Source organism: Myripristis murdjan, chromosome 14 (genome assembly GCF_902150065.1).
Source record: "Myripristis murdjan chromosome 14, fMyrMur1.1, whole genome shotgun sequence".
NCBI lineage: Eukaryota > Metazoa > Chordata > Actinopteri > Holocentriformes > Holocentridae > Myripristis > Myripristis murdjan.
In genome coordinates, this window is record NC_043993.1 from 32,622,126 (window position 1) to 32,644,078 (window position 21,953).

The 21,953-nt window shown below is 42.1% G+C and overlaps 1 protein-coding gene across 2 annotated transcripts in view; it reads right to left on the reverse strand.

Annotated features, from left to right (window-relative positions):
- Positions 1–20,891, reverse strand: part of rabep1 (rabaptin, RAB GTPase binding effector protein 1) — a 40,220-nt gene extending 19,329 nt beyond the window's left edge. For both annotated transcript variants that reach the window (XM_030069777.1, XM_030069776.1), the window contains exons 1-11: positions 20,735–20,891; positions 15,387–15,515; positions 14,348–14,551; positions 8,736–8,896; positions 7,421–7,540; positions 6,233–6,368; positions 4,439–4,617; positions 4,051–4,161; positions 2,258–2,719; positions 1,021–1,125; positions 679–795 (exon numbers count right to left, since the gene is read on the reverse strand). In XM_030069777.1, coding sequence (XP_029925637.1) covers positions 679–795; positions 1,021–1,125; positions 2,258–2,719; positions 4,051–4,161; positions 4,439–4,617; positions 6,233–6,368; positions 7,421–7,540; positions 8,736–8,896; positions 14,348–14,551; positions 15,387–15,515; positions 20,735–20,780 — 1,770 coding nt within the window. In that variant the 5' untranslated portion in view covers positions 20,781–20,891. The remainder of the gene's footprint in view (positions 1–678; positions 796–1,020; positions 1,126–2,257; positions 2,720–4,050; positions 4,162–4,438; positions 4,618–6,232; positions 6,369–7,420; positions 7,541–8,735; positions 8,897–14,347; positions 14,552–15,386; positions 15,516–20,734) is intronic.
- Positions 20,892–21,953: the final 1,062 nt, after the last annotated feature.

Genomic DNA, 21,953 nt, shown 5'->3' on the forward strand with positions numbered 1-21,953 from the left:
TCCGAGCCTCTACACGGCGACTCAGCTGATCCCATAGGTTTTCTATGGGATTCAGGTCTGGAGAAAGTGCAGGCCACTCCATTTGAGGTACCCCAGTCTCCAGCAGCCGTTCCCTAATGATACGACCTCGATGAGCTGGAGCATCAAACACCTGATGTGAATTTTGCCATTAAACTCTTTGTTAGAGAACAGCAACTTGTGCAAAAAGTACTGAAAGATTGAACAGTTGGACATGTGCATTCAAAAGTTTACAGAAGGTCACATTAAGTTCACCTGTAAAGGTTATAATGCATTTTAGGTTCATCCTGAAATTTCACCCAAAAGCCGAATATCCCTAACTTTTTGTGAGTAGTGTATATCTCTATCTATCTATCTATCTATCTATCTATCTATCTATCTATCTATATATATATATATGCATATGCTTCCACTAACTCTCTCTATTTCATTAGATGCAGGCAAAAAAGCTGCAACATGTGTGGCACAGATATTATAGGTGGAGATTTATTAAACAAAAAGCAGCTGGCTATATTAAGCAGCCAGGTTCCACAACAGTACCTGCACCAGCCAGAGGCTTCAGCTCATACCACAGCAGACCTCATGCTCTTAAAAAGATTAGGAAACCCCGTTCGACATAAATATTTTCAGTAAGTCACTTCAGTCGCAGTGCGTGCAGACCTTAGCCGTGACTTCCTCGTTGCCCGATTTGACTGAATCCTCCAACTCCTGCTTCTCAGACATCGTCCTCTCCAGCTGATCGTTGGCCTGTCGCAGCATCACCTGAAGCTTCTTCACCTGGGAGAGGAAGAGTGACGTGGCTTTTAACTAGGCCTATTATAATTTAAAAACAAATTAACAGCATCATCTTGTGGTTTGTGCAAGAGTAGCCCTATTCTCTAGACGCCCAAATGGCCTCCTTTGAGAATGCCTGTGAGATTATGTTAATAGGAGTTCATGCTGGCGACAAGGTAAATGTATCCCTGAGTATCACAATTCCTGAAATAACTTTAGAGGGCAAACCTGATCCCGTGTCTCAGCCTCCTGTCCTTGGATGACCTGCAGCTGCTTCTCGTAGTTGGAGCACATGTCGCAACGCCGGCCAAGCTTCCGACCGGCATTTTTCACCTGGTGACAGAGTGAATACCAGGTCACACTTTTCCATAAACTCTTATTTATGACGCCAAGGAAGGCAGTGATAAAGGGCTACATGGCGTGTCCATTTACAGTGATTATATACAGCTATTAGCTTTCATTAGGAGCTCATTAAATACTTGTGTCAGTTGTGACAGTGCAGTAGAAGAGTCATCAATTTATTTACCAAACCTTTTAACGTGCAAGTCTCTCTCACAGCAGTCATTTTGACATAAAATACTAGTTAAATCCAGGTGTTATTAATGACATTCATTTAGGTTCTCTTTCCAATGAAACAACATGAACAACATCGGGACTCCGGCTCTGACTAAATGGAACTTAATAAATAAAACTAAACGGAAAGGAACCTTAATTTATTATCATCAATAGTCATTAGTAACACCTGGGTCTACAGCCAAAACAGCTGCTGTGAAAAAGATCTATTTAAAAAAAAAAAAAAAAAAAAAAAAAATCCATGAAACAGTTTGTTACATTGGCTTTTAACTGTTTTCTCTTAATTTACACTTGTAATCACAGTGCTTGGTCTCTGATTGCCGGGCCTGGTAATTACAAGTTAGAATAAACCATTAGATTGCTACAGTAATAACAAAAGACATTCAAGTAATGCTGGCTCGTTAATACAAAGGCCATTTCATGTTAGCTGACAGAGTTGATGTTAGTATAATGAAGCTTGCCAGTTAGTCCGGCACACTAACGTGATTCAACATTTGTCAAAAAATATGTATTGTTCACCCTATGAAACAGAAAATTAGAAAAAAAAAAAAAAATGAAAAATTACAAGACAATTACCACTAAATTATCCCAAAAATGTGTTTTAAAAAAAAGAAAAAGAAAAAGAGAGAAACAAACAAAATCACAATAAACATTACATAACGTGTTAATGTGTCAAAAACCACATCAAATAAGCGATAAAAAAAATTTAAAAAAAACTTGAGATTTTCTATGGATATTACCATGCTATTATTATTGTAAATTGTTTTGGCTAAGATAATTGCGTGGTGAAAACCTGATATGGTGACAGCCCTGATTTTAACCATGTTTAATCGTGGACTTTGTGATGCATGTTGAATCTATTAAACTCTTGCAACATGAGCCGGTGCTCCACCTCTTGCTGCAGCAGGTTCCATTCACTGTCGCTGACCAGCCGGTAGCCAGAGGGCGGTAAGTAGGCGGTGTCAGGGGCGTGGGAGATGCTGGACAGCAGTGACGCCGTCTCCTCCTGCTCTGGCGTCATGGCCTTGATGGCCTTCTCCTGGTCTTTAGTCAGCAGGAAGTGGCTGGCCGTTAGCTTGATGGAGCTGACCGAGGCTGTTTCACCAAAATTCCCCTCAGTCACCCCGCAGTCAGCGCCCACCAAGGGCCCAAAGTCCGACTCATCCAAGTGGCTGGCCGACTTGGCTTTGTGGTTGTGGCCTCCCAAGCCCTGCTGGGCCGACAGAGAGGAGCCGAGGCTGTCCGTCGACTGGACTCGCCGCAAGTTTTCCTTGTAGGGGTCCATGTGTGCACCTGCCACCACCTCGGTGTCTAAGGAGTGTATAGAGCCGTGGGCACTGTGGTTGGTATGGGGCTGCGAGAGAGAGAGAGAGCAGAAGACCAAGAGATCGATTTCACAAGTTGCGTATGTTTCCATCCAATTCTCAATCAGATTTTGAAGTGACCCATGAAATGACCTCACGTGACTTCTACCTCCTGCAAAACCTTCCTGAGTATCTTAAACAGTGACATCATCCTGCACTGGTGGATGCAAATTAAAATGTCAATCAATAACACTTTCAAAAATCTTTACATCCTCTCTCATCCACCTTATCCCTTCAAATAAAACTGTGTTTCTCTCCCAAACTGAGATCCTGTTGGTTTGCACTTGTGGATGATCCTTTCCTGCACCGTGTGCCACCCAAACGTCCTGTTTCAAGAAAGTAAGAGTCCGTTTCATGGCTTGTTTAAGTGTACTTTGGAAGCGTCGGGAGAACTATAGCGCAAGTTAGCTGCAGGATGGAAGCAAACACACAGGTCTCCTGTAATAATCTCCTGTAATAATTTCGTAATCTTTTAAAATGCTGGCCATATTTCAAACTGTGTGAAGGTAAGCACAATGAATTGCGAGTGGAAAATAGTTCAATGCATCAACACAAGAACAGATCCCTAACACATGGGAGCAACAATGTACACATTCTTGGTCGATTGATATTGTACAGTTTACGTTTCGTGATGAACAATGAGACACAATGATTTGTCGAGTCAATCATTTCAAGCCCATGTCATCATGTGTGGAATTTTTTTTTCATGTCTATCGTACGCACCTATCAATACAGGTGTGCAAAGGTAAGATAATGAGTACATTAACATGGCCTTCTTTGTGTTACTGTTGATACTGCTGGTGCTTTAGCTTTACAAAAAAAAAACAAAAAAACACTTCTGTTGAAAAATGACTTCCAGTTTTCCACAGTGGTCCCAGAGGAGCTTAGAGGGGCAATTCTGGGCCAGCATGTTCTCCTGAGTGCTGAAAAACCATCCCAGCACCAAACTGCTGAACTGAACGTTTGAGCGGTTAATGCAACAGCGCATGGGGCAGGGCTTTGTGTGGGCACGTTTTACTTCTTCCAGCTGGTGACTTTCAGTAAGGATTCAACTTTTTTCACTCACTACATTACAAAAAAAGGTACGTCCTCTTGTTTGAGAAATATTATTTGATGCCGAAACGCTGAAACAAAACATTCCTTGGTGGTGGATTTTACACCCCGGTGTGTGCGACACACACAGAGACATAAATGAAAGTGTCATATTACCGATCTTTGCACTGTAGATAGCTCAGTGGGAAGTCGATGGGAATACAATATGATGCAAGGCAATAATAGCCATCTCTGTTCTCTCTGAGGGGAATAGGAAATTACATCATACCTCCTCAACGCTCAGCCCCAGGAATAAGTCCTCTGAAGGTTCAGTGTGATCTCCCCCGTCCTCGTCTTGTATCTCCTTGACTTGGCTCAGTCTCTGTTTCTCATCTTCCTCCTAAAATGGAAAAAGGGGTTCAGTCCTACTACTGACAATACTGTCCAATCAGCTGGTTGCTCCAGTGATTGTATTAGCCTGCATGCTGTGTGATTTGAGGAGACATTTATTTTCCTGTCTCATAAGCGATAAAACTCGACTATATCGACTCACATTCTATGCAGGCTGCAAGGTAAAGCTGTTTATATTCATGTGCTGTTTTTTTGTTTTCCACATTTCTCACTGTGTGCTTACTACATTTGAGTCAATGTGTATCGATGTGTGTGTGTGTGGGTACCTGGTCCTTCTTCTTCATCTCCTCCACCTGGCGGAGCTGTTCCGAAGACAGCACGCTCTCTATCCTCTGCATGTCCCTCATCAGAAGGCGTTGAGACTCCAGGAACTGGTCATTGGCTCTCTGCCATGTGTGCTTCAGCTGGTTGTGCTGCTGCCGCTCCAGCTCCAGCTTATGACACACTGACCCACCAAACACCAGGAGAGACGGGGACAACACACAGCAAAAATGTGAGGAAATATTAAGGCAACAAAGTGGTACTTGCCAGAAATAGCAAGACAGTAAAACACGCCATTACACATAAATTTGTGTGCACAGGCTGCAGCTACATCGTGTTTCCTTACTCCTCAACACCAGTGGATGGGGCTTGAAGATTAAAGATATCACTGTAACCTGGGGAAATCAGGCACAGCAGTGACAAAACCTCAGAACAAAAACAACAATGGCTGCAGTGACAGAGCGACAAAGGCAGCTGAGGCAATATGAGAATTTAAGAGCCATTTGATGAGTCATAAGCTCAGCAAAACAAGCCTCAAAAGCCTGGGAGAAAGCTGACTGCCACATATTAGCACAGAGATGGAGACAAAGGAAATAGAGAAGCCTCTCCACCAGGCAAAACCAATCACCAATTACAGATGGTCATGCAGCAGTGGCTGCTAGATAAAGAATTCGACACCATGCAGGCTTCAACCCATACAACACCACACAAATGTGCCAAAATTAATTTCCAGAGCAAGTATTGTATTATATTTAATTGTAGTGTATTGCATTGCACACAGTAGGAACTACTGCTGGTGTGTTTTAGGTTAAAGGTGACAGTGAGTGTTTGGTATCAACAAAAATGACATTTGTCAATGCTATTCAACCAGGTTGACTTTCATTAAATTACGCAGTAAACAAGTAAACAGTGAAAATGTCTTTTTGAGCAGACTCAGTTGTTAGGTAGGTAGATGTTCACACTTGTTGACAATAGATGTTCAAATTTGCTACTAAAATTCTTCAAATATGTGAAACACCTGCTCAAGGCAGACAGGACCTGATGGATGAAGAATTACTTATTGATATGAATCTGCTCGATCTGGTAGGATTTCGTGCTCCACATAAACACGCAAACTAGCAAAGTGAAACAGCAAAGTAGAAACTGTTCAGTTTCAGTGATTCAAGGTGAGACTTCCCTCATCTTCTTTTGATTCCGAGTAAAATCTTTCACTGAATTTGTATTTGTAATCTCACTTTTTCCACAACAAAAAGGCTGTAGTCTACAAACTATATATCAAATCAGCCTACAATATGTTAATCCTACACGCTCAAACATGGAGGGTGTCAGGGTTTGCTCTGGATTACATGGATCCTTTTCTAAACACTTTCCTACAAATAACCAACATCGAAAGGCTTGAGCAAACTGACGACAAGAAAACACATTAATACCAAATGTAGCCTCTAAACCAGATCATTCTCTAACCATGACTCGACCCAGATACAACCTTTTATTCCTGTATTTCTCAGGGAGTCACCAGAGAAATAAACACAGCCTAAATACGGCCTCAGTATGACCTTAAGTGTTTCAGACCTAAAGCACAAATGGCTGATTTTTATTCTTTAAAACTTTCAACTACAACTGTGCCACCATTGTTTTGCTATTTTCAGAATACCAAGTTTGAAATTCTCTTTGACTTATGTGCAAAGCTTTGTCGGTTTTAAATTTATGGGAATACAGATTTAGCCACAAACAGGGAATCAAAAGTACAACAGCGACACACCGCTACGCCACAATGATGACTAATAATGAGGAACTACCTTCATGAAGCTCTTTCCGTAGTTTCTCTGCATCCTCCTGCAGGACAGACTTCTGAGTGTTCAACACGGCCACATACATCTCCAGGTCGGTGCGACACGACTTCTCAGCCTCAAGAACGTGGTTGAGCTCCTTCACCTGCAACCGAAAATCAGGAACAGACAACTCTGTCCGGATTCCACACTTCCATGATGAAAGGTCACTTCTCCGTGGGACATCATTCACATCAGTCAGTCATGCCTGATGGTAAGCATGCTGTTTGATGGTGTGTTGGGGATCTAGTATCACATTTTGGGACGTTTTCCAATGAAACACACTGTGGCTACATGATAACAATGATCAAGGTTAGAGGTTTTCTAAGTGTGAAGCATGGGGGGTTTCAGGAGAGGCTGGGGAAAGGAGCACATTCTCTTCAATTCCTAGAGAAGGTTACTACCTGTGTTTTAACTGTGATTTTTTCCGGTGCCGTTCTCCTTAGAGCAAACATTTCTTTCCATATTGTAGAGAAATGTCACATCCATATTGTGTATCTGCTGGCTGCAAACTCACTGAAGCTACATCACGCTCAGACTCAGTGAACTATTCAAAGCCAATACGCTATTGTTTTATGGCTTCACATAAAATAGAGAATATCTACATGTCCTGCGCATCATTTTAAACACATTTCCCTGTTATTCAATAGGACACGTGGTGTCTTTGCAAGCCTTGGGATCTTCACGAAAAAAAAAAAAATTTTGACCAAATTTTTTATTTGTTTTTCTTTTACAACGCCCAGTGTGTGGGATGAAGCATTGGCCATAACAACAAACAAAAACAAACAAAAAAAAAAATCTTCACAAAAATTTCAAATAAAGTTTTATGGATCAGAACGAAGCTCAGCCGCTCAGACGACAAACTCACTTTTGGGAGTGACAGAGTTAAAAATGGGAAATAGGCCTATTCAGTCCATTAGTCAACTAACTAATGTTTATGTGACTGGTAAACAACTGAAATAAAAACAGATGGATCCTGTGGCACTCTGTTTTTCTCAGCAGGCTGCAAGATGCAAAATCTTTCTATGGGTGTGTAGTGTTTCACTGCAAACAGAGATGTTTTTGAGAGTGTATTCGTGCCATGCCTGGTCTGTATCATGCACAGTAATCCACATGTTCCTCATTCATCTTCCCTTTCGAGTTATTGATTCCACCAACCTTGGAGGCCTCCAGTTCCTTCACCCTCTCCTCGGCTGTGGTGAGCTTGGCCTTCAGCGCTGCTATTTCCTGCTCCATGGGCATCACCACAGAGCGCAGCTTCTCTGCATCCTCCTGGGCCTTTAAAGTGGGGCAGACAGCTTTATTAAAAATGAATAAACTCATATAGCTACACACACATTAAGGTTCTTTCATCTGCCTCATGGTTTCATATTTTATTTAGCGTCATCAGATCGTTAATGTCATTAGCTGCAAAAACCATGATATAACATTGTTGTGTTTCTGTGGCATAATGCTACAGAAACACTTTTACACATTTACACGAAGGTAATACTAACCAAAAAGTGTGAGATTTGTCGGGGCAGAAATTAGGATTAAACTAAACATTGACTTTTAATTGGCCACACACCAAGTTGCCAAGTGCAGCTTCAAATATTAGAAACTGGCATGTTGTCCACCTCCAGTATGATTAAAGTTCCTCCTTGATCTCAGCTAGTCCAAGTCAATATACCAGTATAACCCCAATATCACATGGCTGACTAAAGAAATCTTTCCAGTATGGCGTGGGAAGATTTTTCTTAACAGCTTCAAAGGTGTCAGTCTGTAAAACCTGCAATGAAACCAAGCTGCTACAGAATTTCATCAGCATGGCTTCCAGTGGAGAGTTTTAACGTCTGTGATGTTCTAAGTGCTGTTTCAGAGGCTTTTCCACCACGATAAGAGCAAAATTCTGGTGGAAACGTTTCCATTTTCTCTCTGGTTTTTGATGCTTGGAGGGGAGGAGGCATGAAAATGGTCAAAATCGAGGATGTTAATACATGGCACAAAGTATCAGCTATTGGCAGTTTCAATTTATAAATATTGGCGTTGGCACGAGCCTGCAAAACCCCATATTGGTCACAGGCTACTGAGCACGCCAGCTGGACTGGACTCTCAGGCATCTGGCATATTGTGAACTGTTCTCTGGCATGCCCCTTGTACTTCTGGAGGAATTTTTAAGGGAAACACTTCAAACTTGTGATTTTTTTTGGCATAAAAATGATTAAGTTTAAAGACACAATGTCAGTGCAAAATATCACCTATCAGCAGCTTTAATCCCAACATACTGCTAATGGCGCTCACAACTTTGGCAGAAATTCTGAGGAGGAGAACACATATATATATATATATACACACACACACACAGTATGTATAATGATATATATACTGTATGTATAATGAATAATAGAATAACATCTGTTTCCATTGCATGCTGCAACTTCATAAAAACAGGATGCTGGAAATCCCCAGGATGAGATTTCAAAGTGAGGCCTACTTTCTTCATTTCGTCCTCCAGGTTCTCCTCCTCCTGGCCCTCAGTGAGGCGGCGTCTCAAGTCGGCCAGTTCTCTCTCTACTGCCTCGCGGTACTGGTTCCACTGGGTCCGCTCCTGCTCCAGCCGCTGGTGGAACTGGGCCTCGTACTCACAGACGGTGTCTATGGGAACGGAGAGGAGCACAGACTCAGAGTCATTTAGTCCAGCATGGTGTCTGTCTAAAAGCCCTGAGTCCAGAATTTTTCCATATATTTTAATGTGCACAAGCAGTAAAAAGTAAATGAACGGCTTGATAAAATTAACTTTTTTTTGCAGTGTGGATAGTTCAACTTGGCCATTTTCATAAACCGCTGATTCCTCAAAGACAAGCCTTGTGGCAGAATATCCTTATTAATTGCTCCGTGCTCCTCTGGGCTGCTAATCCACAATACAATGTGGCATAATCCATGTTGCTGGTGTTAATTTTTGTGCTACAAATGTTATTTTGGGACGTGTATTGGAGCCCTATGGAGGTGAATGCAGAGATAGAAATACAGTGTGGTGGATTAGCAGCCCAGGGGAGCACAGAGCAACTAATGAGGAGATTTCACCACCATGTGGACTCAATATGAAGGTAACTATACACCCCGATACTCCACCAAAGTTTCGCTTTACAGCAGAGAGATCTACTGCAGTGATTTTAATTTGGTCAGGAAAAGCAAACAGGGTGTCATTTTTTCAAGTGGTTCATGCAATTTGTTGCAACTATTTATCCAACCTCTCCCAATTCACACGTAACTGTTCTCATTACAACTGATTCAAAACTCAACTTTTTTTTGAGAAAAAAACCTGAAATTTTTTATTTAACTTTTATTTATTTTAATAATAAAAGACCACATGTCACACCTTATGCCAAGGGTTATGGACACAGAAGTCTCTCCCTCAATCTGTTTCAGTCTCTTAGGGCCCACTCACATTGGCAAGTTTGAGCCCGTATCGTGCTAAAGCCAAAATCCCCCCCTCCCCAGTCCCCGGCTGGCCTGCACTCACATTACCTTTTTCCCAAACGCGCCCAAGCACGATTGCCCCCGGAGTGCACGTCATCACGTTGAAATACGACAACAGGCATGGCCCGACGTCATTATAAATCAATGTAGTTCAAATACATTCATCATGTCTTCCTTTTAACTAAAAAACGTTTTTGGTCCTTTTAATCAGACATGGGATGTTTATTTACCTTGACAGTTTCGGAGGTAACTTCCTCCTTCTTCAGAAAGGTCCAACTGACAGCCGGAGCGGCACCTGGCAGATCCGGCAGACCGGGTGACCGCACACCGCGCGGTGCCGCGGCCAGTGCCGGCCGGTGCCGACGCGGTGCCGGCCAGCACCAGGTCTGCCGGATCTCCGCACACAGTCTGCTGTACTTTCATTATAAACCGACTTTTGTTTATACGCGGTTGCAGCAGCACAACGGACAATGACACAGACAACATGGTTGATTATTGATTGCGCAACGCGGCCATTCGCCGGTAATCAAGCTGCGCACATTAAACAATTTTGCAGAGGCAGGAGGAAAGTTGCATGATTTACGTCCGCGCACTGCGTGCGTGACCGTGCATGTGCTCGTGTATGCGCCCGTACCGCGCTGAAGCACACCCCCTCCAACCGTGCCAGAGCGGGGGAAGTGTACTGTATTCAAGCACGATACAGAGCGATCACACTGGTCAAAGAATCCGGATTTTAGGGGCAATCGTGCTTGGGCGCGGATCAAACTTGCCAGTGTGAGTGGCCTCTTACTCCCTCACTCCAACACAGACCAGCTTCCTTGTCCACTTAATTTTAGTTGTGTGGCAGAGTAAAAATGATGCGCATGTTCCAGATAGGCAGAGAAGTGGCATATTTTAAACAAATTTTCACTGTATTCAAACAGATTAAAAATTGTCCATTAAAAGTTAAAGTTAAAAGTTCTTCTTTGCTGAAAATCTAAATGAAAGAAAACAACTGTAAAAAAAAAAAAAAAAAAAAGTATTGCAATTTATATCACAATTGCAATACTCACCAAATAATCACAATACAATCTATAAATGCTGTTCAGCCCAGCTAAGCAGCCTCAAACAGTCAGATGTTCACACAACATCAACACACAGCACTCAATACATCAAATAAGCCAAACTATCAAAATGGCAAACATATCTCCTTTCACATTTTAAATAAGTAACTAGTGCTGGAATATCCACACGCATCATCAAAACATAATGAAGGCATGCTGGTGACTTTGGCTTGTTCTGCCAGCAGACTGTGGGCCACCTCATTAACTAACTCGTTCAGTGGGCCAATCAGAGCAGTTGAAATATGCGTATCTCTGTTGTCATTTACACTACGAGGTAGATTTTATATTTAAAATAGTCTGTTTATGTTGAAAACGAAATTTCGACAACAGTGACAATATGCTGTATAACTTGAGATGAACAGGCTATTTGTTAAATGAAACCATGAAACTGAGCTCTCACAACATGGGGCCTTTAAAGAGATAGTTCACCCATTTTGAAAACTTAGTTATTATTTCACTTACTCTTTAGCAGTTATGTAGGAAAGTAGTGGTGCTATCTTCCCCACATTGGGCCTCATTCACAAACAGCGCGTACGCACAAATCTGTGCTTAAACTGCGCCTAAGATCGTTTGACGCGGAAATCCGGGATTCATCAATATTTTCTTACCCGAATTTGTTCTTACTCTGCGAACAAATTTAGAACTGCCTCAGACCATGCGTGCGCACAAATAAGGAAGGCCGAACTGACTTAGAAAATGCAAATACACACCTTTTAAGTACATGCAGAGTATATAAAACCACATTCATTAAAAAGAGATTTAATTAACATTTTTTAAAATCATTAATATACTAATATATTGGCCAAATGTATTAAATAACCATGAAATTGACACATTTTCACCCTCATCATTGTGACAATTAAAATATTCAACAATAACAACAGTCATAGTTTACAAAGGAATATATGAGAATACATTTCAAAATGTAGGCTTAACAGTTTTGGCTTTCATTTAATTGTTTTGGCCTATAATGATCACCCACTCCCAACAATTTCTTGTGCCATGAAATTACACATCTGTGGCCAAAGGCAGTAGGTTAACTGGTAGCATGTTTAAGGGCATGCCGGGTATATAAATGATTCTGATTCACCTGAGCGAGTGTGAAGATGGCATATCTAGCCTTGCTAGAGGATATTGCAGCCCGTGCCCTGAGGAGAGGGCGCGTACTCAGGGACCGACACAACATGCTCGAGGAAAATGATGAATGGCTTATCAGCCGTTTCCGTTTGCCAAGGCATGTGCTACTGCAACTATGCGATTCTCTGGAGCATCTAAATCACCCAACGCGCCGTTCTCATCCGATACCTCATCAGGTGCAAGTCCTGTCCACCCTCGGTTTCCTGGCTACAGATACATTTCAGAGAGAAATAGCAGGCCGGGCTGGGATTTCACAACTCTCTCTGAGCTGTGTCATCCCACGGGTATTAAATGGCATCCTAAGGCTATTGCCTGAATATATCAAATTCCCATATGATGAAAATAATCAGACCGATGTGAAGAGGGGGTTCCATGGCATAGCTGGAATGCCAAATACCCAGTGCACCCATGTGCGCATTAAAGCTCCATCGGTTGACTCAATGCAATACATGAACAGAAAAAACTATCACTCCATCAACGTGCAGATGATCTGTAATGCCGACTGCCATATCCTAAACGCTGTGGCCCGCTGGCCAGGAGGCACCCACGACTCATTTATTTTGTAAAACAGTACAGTGGGAATGCTTTTGGAGGCAGGGGCTGTGAGAAGCGGATGGCTTGTTGGTGAGCATCTTTTGTTCTAGTCTTTTATTTCAGTTGTTTTTAGTTAGTATTTTTAGTAAGTCTCTATTCCGTTAATGCTAAAATGTTATACTGTTTAGGTGACCTGGGATATGGCCTTAAAACATGGCTGATGACACCATAAGCAAACCCTGAAACCCCTCAAGAGGTGTGCTATAATAACATACATGTCCACACACGCGCCGTAATAGAGCGCACCTTTTGCGTGCTTAAGGGCCGTTGGATGTGTTTGGATACAGCCGGTGGGAAACTACTTTATACCCCTGAGATGTTGTTGATGCAGCGTCTTTAATGATGGTAAGTTACAACGCGTAATTTTAAAATGCAAACTGAATAAGTTCTGATTCTTTCTTCGGCTTTGTCTACATCTTCATTAAGTAAATTAAACACACAGCACTTCAATACACACATTTATTTATTGGCGAGGACATTCAATAATTGTTTCAGTGTTTCGTTGATGTTATTTATGCCTGTCGCTATTTCCTTCACTGCATCCAGAAGAGCCAGCTGATTTTGGACAACCTCGTCAGTCAGGACGTGGGCATGCCGACGAGACCCCTGAGGCGTGCTCTGAGGCGCTGACTGTGGGGCTGGCAGCTGAGAGTGAGAGGTCGACGGCACTGGTTCATCCACTGCATCGCCTGGGCCTACGATTCATATTACGTTGTTAAATTGCTGCAAACGGATTTGCCATTTTCGTTTGAATAAAATGTTTTTCGGATTGACTCGTGCCTGTTAATTAGGAACACACATAATTGCAAATGTAACAGTACAGTTACCTTGGATGTCATCACTTTCGCCTTCATTTCGTGGACATATTCCATGAATGGATATTTGTCCAATTATTGCTGCCAGTCTCTCATCCTGTGGCATTAGATCAGGTGGACCTTGTCCTCCACCAGTCTCCTTCTTTTTCTTTTGGTCCGTAATGCATTTTTAGGGCCCTCGCCTCTCTGGAAGGGGCCCTATTGTTTGGCATTGACCTTTATGTTGAACCACTTTTTTTTTGACCTGGGCCACAGTGCACTTCTCCGGGGATACCATGTTGACAGCCTCGGTTATTGCAGTCCAAGCCTCATTTTTCTTTACCATGGTCACCTCCGAGGAAACACTCTGGAAAAGTATTCCTTTTCTGGCTTCCACCTCGGACACACTTGTTTCAATTTCTGTGGTTGTGAATTTTTTTTGTTTTTTGCCTCTTGGCGCCATCGCTTCTAACAAACTGTGACTTTTTTACTTCTCTCCTCACGTAGCCACTTCCTTCATTCATGAATCAACTCTATGCAAGCGGTTTCCTTATATGGAGAAAAGGGGGCGTGGTAGTATGCTAATCACAAATTGAGAGCACGCGCCTGTCAATTCAGAATGATTCTGATTCACAAACATAGGCAAGGTGGTGAGAACAAAATTGGTCGGTACGCAGGTGTCATGAATCCCACGGTGATTTTGCGTACACACTTATTTTGTGCGCAAAGTAAGAACATTTCCACGCACATATTAGTGAATGAGGCCCATTGTTACTGAGTGCTGAGTGCCAAATGCTAACTGTTAGCCTCCTGCCATTGAGGTGGACTTCCCCCCGGCTAACATTCATAAACACAGTTAGCAAGTGGAGTTTCCAGCCAGTATCTAGCACTCGGTAACAAACAGAGTCCTACACAACAGCTAGGGAAGACATAATATCAAATTAATATCAAAATTTTCAAAATGGGTGAACTACCCCTTTAAATGTAGCTGGCTTTACCTTTCATGATGGCCTGCAGCGAGGCCACCTCTTCCTGCCACTGGCTGCGGACCTGGTCGATGGCTTCCTGCTTGGTGCTTTCCGACACGGTGGCCACCGCTTTGATGTTCTCCATCTCGGCCCGGGCCTGAGCCAGCTGGGCCTGGACGGAGCTCAGCTCAGCCTGGGCGCCCTCCAGCGACGCCGCCTGCCTCTTCAGCTCCTCTGGGGAGACGGGGAGGGGATCAAAGATGGGGGGGTGGACATAAAACATGAAGATGAACAAGAGAAGGGAGGATGGAGTAGGCAAGTAAAAGGGGATGGGAGGTAAAAAAAAAAAAAAAAAAAAAAAAAATACAAGAATACAAAAGAAGGAATCAGGAAAAAGGGGGTGGCATCCATGGGATCCAAGATCACAGCATGTTGAGGGAATGATAAAAGAAAGAGCTACACAATGCTGGCTTGGTCACTCAGTGTTGTTGGCTAGGTTTACAAGTGACTAGTATTTCAGATGCTGTCCCATATCCTGGCCTTATTCACAATGAGTGAACAAGGCCTCAATGAGTCCTTATTCACAATGGGCTGTATACACTCAGTAGGCTCTTTATTAGGTCCACTTGTACAAACTAATACAATTCAACTGTGCAGCCATAAAGTTTCTAATGCCATAGAAGTGTTCAATTCAATTCTATGTTTGGTGTTGAGCTCATAGTTAGTGCTGCTGTTGTACTGGCCTTCATTTTACTCAGGTGTTTCTACTATTCTGTCCCCCCTGATGTATATAAATAGGGAGGACAAAAAATTAGAAACACCTCTCAATATAATGCAGCCCAGTGCAAGACCTCTGCAAACTACAACCTCAGTAATAAACATTCAATTTGCACATTCTCCACAATGTCGACAAAAACTGAACCTTATAAAAAGGTAGAATCTATGGCAGAGCTGCTGAGCTGAACTGCAGGGTACAATTACACACAGCTTAACCAAGTTATAGGAGGATAAAAATGGCTAAAATCTCGGGAGATTTCTATAAAGCAGTGTAGGGCTATGGGCCACTTACCTTCCTTGGACAGGTAGAGCTCTTTGAACTTGGCTCGTTTCTGGTTGAACTCGGCCTCCAGCTGCTGCTTGAGTTTGATGAACTCCTCCCTCTCCTGCTCCAAAGCTGCCACTCGCTGCTTGAGAACCCCTGTAGAATGGGCATTATGCAAAATGACCTGGGAAAAATTACAACAGAAACTTTTCCAACTTTTTTAGTCTCATAAATATGTTGGTTATGACATATCAAAAGTCCTAAGAAATCCCAGTGGTGGAAAGTATTGAAAAATGCTGAAATAGGTGATACCCCAATTTTCCATTGATGCCCATGTTAAAAAAAATGATTTATGCATATTTTCTAAGCCCACAAAAAAGGTTCACTACTGTCCACAATCAACCAGAAAACGTGTTGGATGCAGTATAGTGCTTTTGATCAGGGATTTCCTCAGAAATCGTCCACAAACAGTCAAAATCGGCCCTCACCTCTCCTCCACTCTCACTCTCAACACCGGCTCCCCTCAGGGCTGCGTACTGAGCCCACTCCTCTACACAATATATACTCATCACTGCTCCCCCACTCACCCCTCAAACACAATAATAAAATTTCCAGATGACACCACCACAGTCGGACTTATCAGTGGAGGAGATGAGTCTGCATACAGGGACGAAATCCACAAACTGTCTGTTTGGTGCTCAACCAACAATCTGCACCTCAACACCAGCAAAACCAAAGAGCTGGTCACAGACTTGAGGAGACACCGGACAGATCCCGACCCTCTCTACATCAGGGCTGAGAAGGTGGAGAGAGTCTCCACCTTCAAGTTCCTAGGAGTCCAGATCTCTGAGGACCTCAGCTGGTCAGTGCACACCTCCGCCACCGTGAAGAAAGCCCAGCAGCGACTGCACTTCCTAAGACTGCCACGCAGACACGGTCTGAAGCAAAAGATGCTGGTCACTTTCTATCACTCCACCATAGAAAGTGTTTTGTTGTACTGCATATCGGTGTGGCACACCGGCAGCACAAAGGGGGACCGGAAAGCTCTGCAGAGCACGATAAAAATGGCAAAGAGGATCATCAGATGCCCTCTGCCTTCACTTGAAAACATCGCCAGGCATCGATGCCTCTGCAGAGCAAAGAACTGTACAATAGGAGTTCACTTGGAAAAATAGGGTGTATTGCTGTGAACCACCCTAAGAAAGCTTTTTAGAAAAGTAAATTCTTGCACATTTCTACCGGGGTGTAGAAATGTGTCCTTGAGGACAGTTCCCACCCCGGCCACAACTCGTTCACTCTCCTGCCTTCTGGCAGAAGATACAGGTACCTTAAAGCTCGCACTTACAGACTAAAGGACAGCTTTTATCCATGGGCCATCAGAATGCTCAACCTGTACCTGTAGCCCATTTTATGAACAACATACGAACAACATACGAACAACAAATGTGTCTGATTTTCTGTTTAATTTGTGTGAGGTTCACCCCTTTTTTCTCATAAAATGCCTATACTATTAAGAATTTCCTTTTGCACAAGCAGGTGTACTGCATCAAACACAGTTTCTGGTCGATTGTGGACAGTGCTGAACCTTTTTTGAGGACTTAAGACAAGAAAACATGCATAAATCATTTTTTTAACAATTTTTCCTAGGTTCACTCCCTTTGTGTCACAAAATGCCTACAGTACTGGGCGATGACAAAAAATGGGTTGTATTTGTTAAACTGTTCATTTAATATGGCTTTACAAAAAAAAAAAAAACATACACTCAAATTAACGCTGACAGTCTGAAATTTTGTCACTTAGTCATTGTTTCAGTTCACATCTACACTATGAAGCGCATAGAAACAGAATATCAAACACTGCTGGGTTGCTGTTAAATGTGTGTGGAACTCGATGCTGGAGATTCAACATAGAGCCGACATGAAAACTGATCAGCCAAATAACATTTCAAACTACAATGAAGAGTAATTACATTTTTTTATATTGAAAATTAACTTCAATTTGCCACTATATCACAACTTGACTTTCATTGAGCTGTGGACCCCATCTGAAATTATTTTGCCTGATAGGAAAACATATTTTTGTTTGAATTAATTATCAAATTATTTACAGGCCAATCTTGAGCACCTACAAATATTCAAAGAGGTGAGTTTATAACATATTAAAGTAATTAAAGTAATTACACATACTGTACTGTGACAATTCCTAGTGACGTAATTAATAGTACAATTAACCCTTGAGTTGAAGTCACTTGATTTCTTTCAAAAACATGGGGAAAATGTGATTAGCAAATTATCAAAAATTAATGAAAAATTATTCTTAGCCAAAAAAAAAAATTCAAAAGTTTCAAAAATTAAATAAATACAATTATACATAAATTATAAAATAAATGATATGAAATTAATTAATTAATTAAAAAAAAAAAAATCTAAAATAAATTTCGATATCTGAACATCAGAGCAGTGATGCTAGATCGACATCAGATTGCGTTTTATATCCTTGTGAATGCCTTTTACAAGTTTTGTACTATTCCTCATTTTGCTGAGGACCCCCTGGAAGCCAGTCAAGGACCCCTGAGGGTCCCTGGACCTCACTTTGAAAACTACTGTTTAAGAGCAATCTAAAATCAGAATTGGCCAACCAGTGGTCACAAACCAACCAAACACAAAACATTTATTTAAGAATGAAACTGTCACTAGTCATTGACGAGCATGTGCTTACAGGGCAACATGTTTTACAATTAATTCACATTTATCAAATGTATCATATTTTAGTCTGTGCAGCACAATGTGTATTTATGTGTGTCATCTCCGGTGAACTTTTGTTTCTCTTGTATTAATCTAAAACATATATGATGCACAGAGCACTTTCCAGAAGTCCTATATCTAAAACACTCCATGATCATACCTTAGAATCTGAAAACCGCATTGCTTACATTTCAATCCATGCTTATTCATGCACGATGAGCCACAGAAGACGACGCTGATATTCCCAACCACAAACAGATGAATGGAAACATTTAGTACCAAAAGTAGCAGAGCTGCACAGCCTAACTCGCACCACCGTCATGTGATTTAACTCAAAAGCAGAACTGACATTTCCATGTAAATCTCTGATGGATTCACACCGGCTCCTGATCATTTTGAGCAACTTTCCTAAAACATTTTGTAGCTCAAAACTTTGGTAATGCTTTACTTTATCGGGCCTGGTATCAGAAACTCAGTCAATCAATATGGGAATACCAAGGACTAAAGGCTGCAGACTTTCAACATCAACTGAACAATGCTACAGATAAGGACGGAGCTAAAGCCAACTCCATTATGCAAATGGAGCAGCAACTACACGCTTCAGCTGTGTTGAAACGATGGCGACACTGGAGAAACCAAATTAAAATAAATATCGTAAAGATTCTGCTGCAAATTTGATGATGCTGCACAAACGTCACATTTGAGCACACCGGTGAATGGGGAAAACGGCAAGATCATTTAACACAGAAACACTAAAAACACACACTTTATTGGAAAATGTCAGTTTCACTGATGATTTGAAGAGGATCAAGCATCAACCTGTATTACTAAGGTTGTGGGTCTTTCGATTTATTGCACTACTAGAGGGAGAGCATCTTCTCTTTCTCCATCATCCTCTCCTTCCTCCTGCAGCTACATCTCGCAATCAATCTATCCTTATAGATCAATAATCGAAAGCAACCCTTTATCCTCCATGACAGTCTGTTGCAACACCATTCTCTGCTCCAAAGCTCCTGCTCACAAACACTGACTGCAATCACAATCTTATTTTTGGAATTTTTATACTGGTTTGTCTGGTTGAGTTGCAGTAAGGGCGACCGATTCAAAACTCTTGACTGTCCTAATCAGAGGTTTCAGTTTCCTCGCCGTTACCTTCCCACCTACAGCACTGTTCTTTACTGAATCACACACAAAAACAAAAAATAATCTCAGCCTCAAAAAGACTTCCCACATTAGTGGTGGTAACGGCAACACTGACAGGAAATCTAATTATTTTGTGGTCCTTTCATGTTTGTGTAGCAGTGCAATGAAGCAAATGTTTTCATGCAAAAGAGACAAACATTAGGCCGCAAACCGCTTGTTTTATCAGATTCAGACCGAGGGAGCCGTACGGGATGCTCTCTAATTGTGGACGATTTGGTACTGAATACAAGAGCCATCTTCACTGTACGCAGCGACAAAACTAGTTATTAAACTAGTTATTTTTTCACATTCTATGGGAAATTTTCTGGTGAATCAGATTACATTGATATTTAAAACCATTTCTCACTAAACCATGATCAAAGTCCTGCACCTTTGAAAACCACTTATCACCAAATATCTGAGGTTAAAGTGGAACATGATGACAGTCGACTTATTATCATCTGGTCAGTGCGATAAGCTATACAGCAGATCACCACAGTAGCAAATAGGGATGATGACATATCATTATCTCCATATGAACATGTGACATATTAATATCTCACAAGGAAACGACACAGATGGGTTAGGTGTTCTGATGGGTCTTCTCTGATCAATAAAACACTTTGTGAGGTATTATGCTATTTTATTGAAAAATACTCAATTTTCACTGTTGCACCAGTTAAAATTTCAAATGAGCATGAACTCATAGTGATATATTGAATCACAATCGAGATATTTGGTATAAACATTGAGGTATTTTGTCCATATCGTGCAGCCCTGGTATCAAAACACTGGTCCCCTAAAGTGACCTGGCCAAAACAATAATAAGAATTATTATTGTTAGTGGTAGCACTATTAACTGCTAAGATTGAACTCATTAGGGCTAATTTATGGATCCACTTGAGGACCCGGAGGTGGTCCCCGAACTCCAGTTTGAGAACCACTGGGAAAATCCTCCTCCAGGATCAACCTCCTTTATTATGGTCCAGCCCCCGGGTCTGCACAGGGCAGTGGGCTGACAGGACTCAGTATTTCCTGAAAAGGTCTATATGATCCATGTTGGAGGCTGCCGAGGCCCGGGCCGAGCGGTGTGAGGCCGGAGCCGACCTTTAGTTAGATTACAGCCGCCAGCCTCGCTCACACTGCGGGCTAACCAGCTAGCTGGAGCCGCCAGTGACAACCGCAACGCGACGATGGCTGCTGCCCGTCCGCGGCTCCTCACCGCCGTTACCGAGCAACACCGAGCTGCGGTCATTTCTCATTTCAACTCGGTGCGGGTCGAGATGCGTAGCAGCCCCGGTGAGCAGGGGAAATGTAGATTATTAGGCAGTGACAGCCAGTGACACGTCGCCCTGATGATGCTAGCTAATGTGGAGGATACAGAGGCCTCCCAGTCCTCCCAGCCCCCGGCACTGACACACAGCAATCCCCAAAACAGAGCACATTTACCGTCATGTTGGGACGACCGGGGGGATCCCGAGGCCTGCTCGGCCATGGTTTCCTGACGCGGCTGGTGGCAATAACCAAAGCAGGGGGTTAACAGCTAGGAGTGTCCAAGAAAACAGGCTAACATCACAGCCAGAGTCAAGGCAGAGTGAGAAACACGACTTCCGGTTAGAGCTGTCAAAATAAAGCGCGCCCCGGTGAGCGGCCAGCACTGTGTTTTATCAGTGGTATAAAGTGCCATTTTGAAAATAAACATTATCTCTGAGGATTTAAAAAAAAAAAAATCATAAAAATATATCACTTTCACTGCATGTAATATTTCTGTACTTATTTCTATATTCCAAATGTGGCAAATTTTATTTATATTTTGAAGGCCAAATCGTCTAATTTCCGGTCTTTGTCTTGCTAAGTCCTGTTACATTTATTGGAATCCGGTTTCTATTTTCAAAATAAAAGCTGTCGTGACAAACTTCGCCTTACATTATAAGCCTAGTCAGAGAAATAAAATAGCAAGTCTCAAATTCAAACTGAATTTTTGTCTCTATGCCACAAAACTTGTCATGTTCACTGTAAGGGAGACTAATAATAATACACCATGTAAAAACAAATAGATATGTAGTCTTGGATGTGCATAAAAGGATGCAAAAGTCAATTGCCACACCTGGAATGAACCAGTGGTGCAGTGGAGGGCATACACAGGTGTAACTTTATACTCATCTCTGTTTCTGACAATTCATTCATAGTGCACCTACATATCAACCAAAAAGCCACAGACATATATAGTTTGCTCACTTCCTCTTCAATGATCTACCCAGCTCATCAACCATCACCACTGTGCCAGTATGGACCATACAGCAGGAACTGAAAAAACATAAGCAAATGATGAAATGCACTGTTCTGGGTTTGACACATTTGTCATCACCCACTGCAGTGAGGTTGAAAGCATTTTAGCCCCCCACAAAATGTTTCTTTTGACATCTTTAATATCACAGAAACAGGATGAGGAACTTAATTTTCCACCAGTGTGTCAAAACGCTCTCTCAGTTCAGGATTTAAGATGAAGGACACTATGACTGTGGGAAACACCTGACATTAACAAGGTGGCACTGTGTCACCTAAAATAACGCAGACCTGTCGTCTCGTTTGACTGAAACGCAAAACTTGCACTCAGCTGCCGAAAGGGATTTTCACAAATAAAATAGTAACGTTACACAAAAGTCTG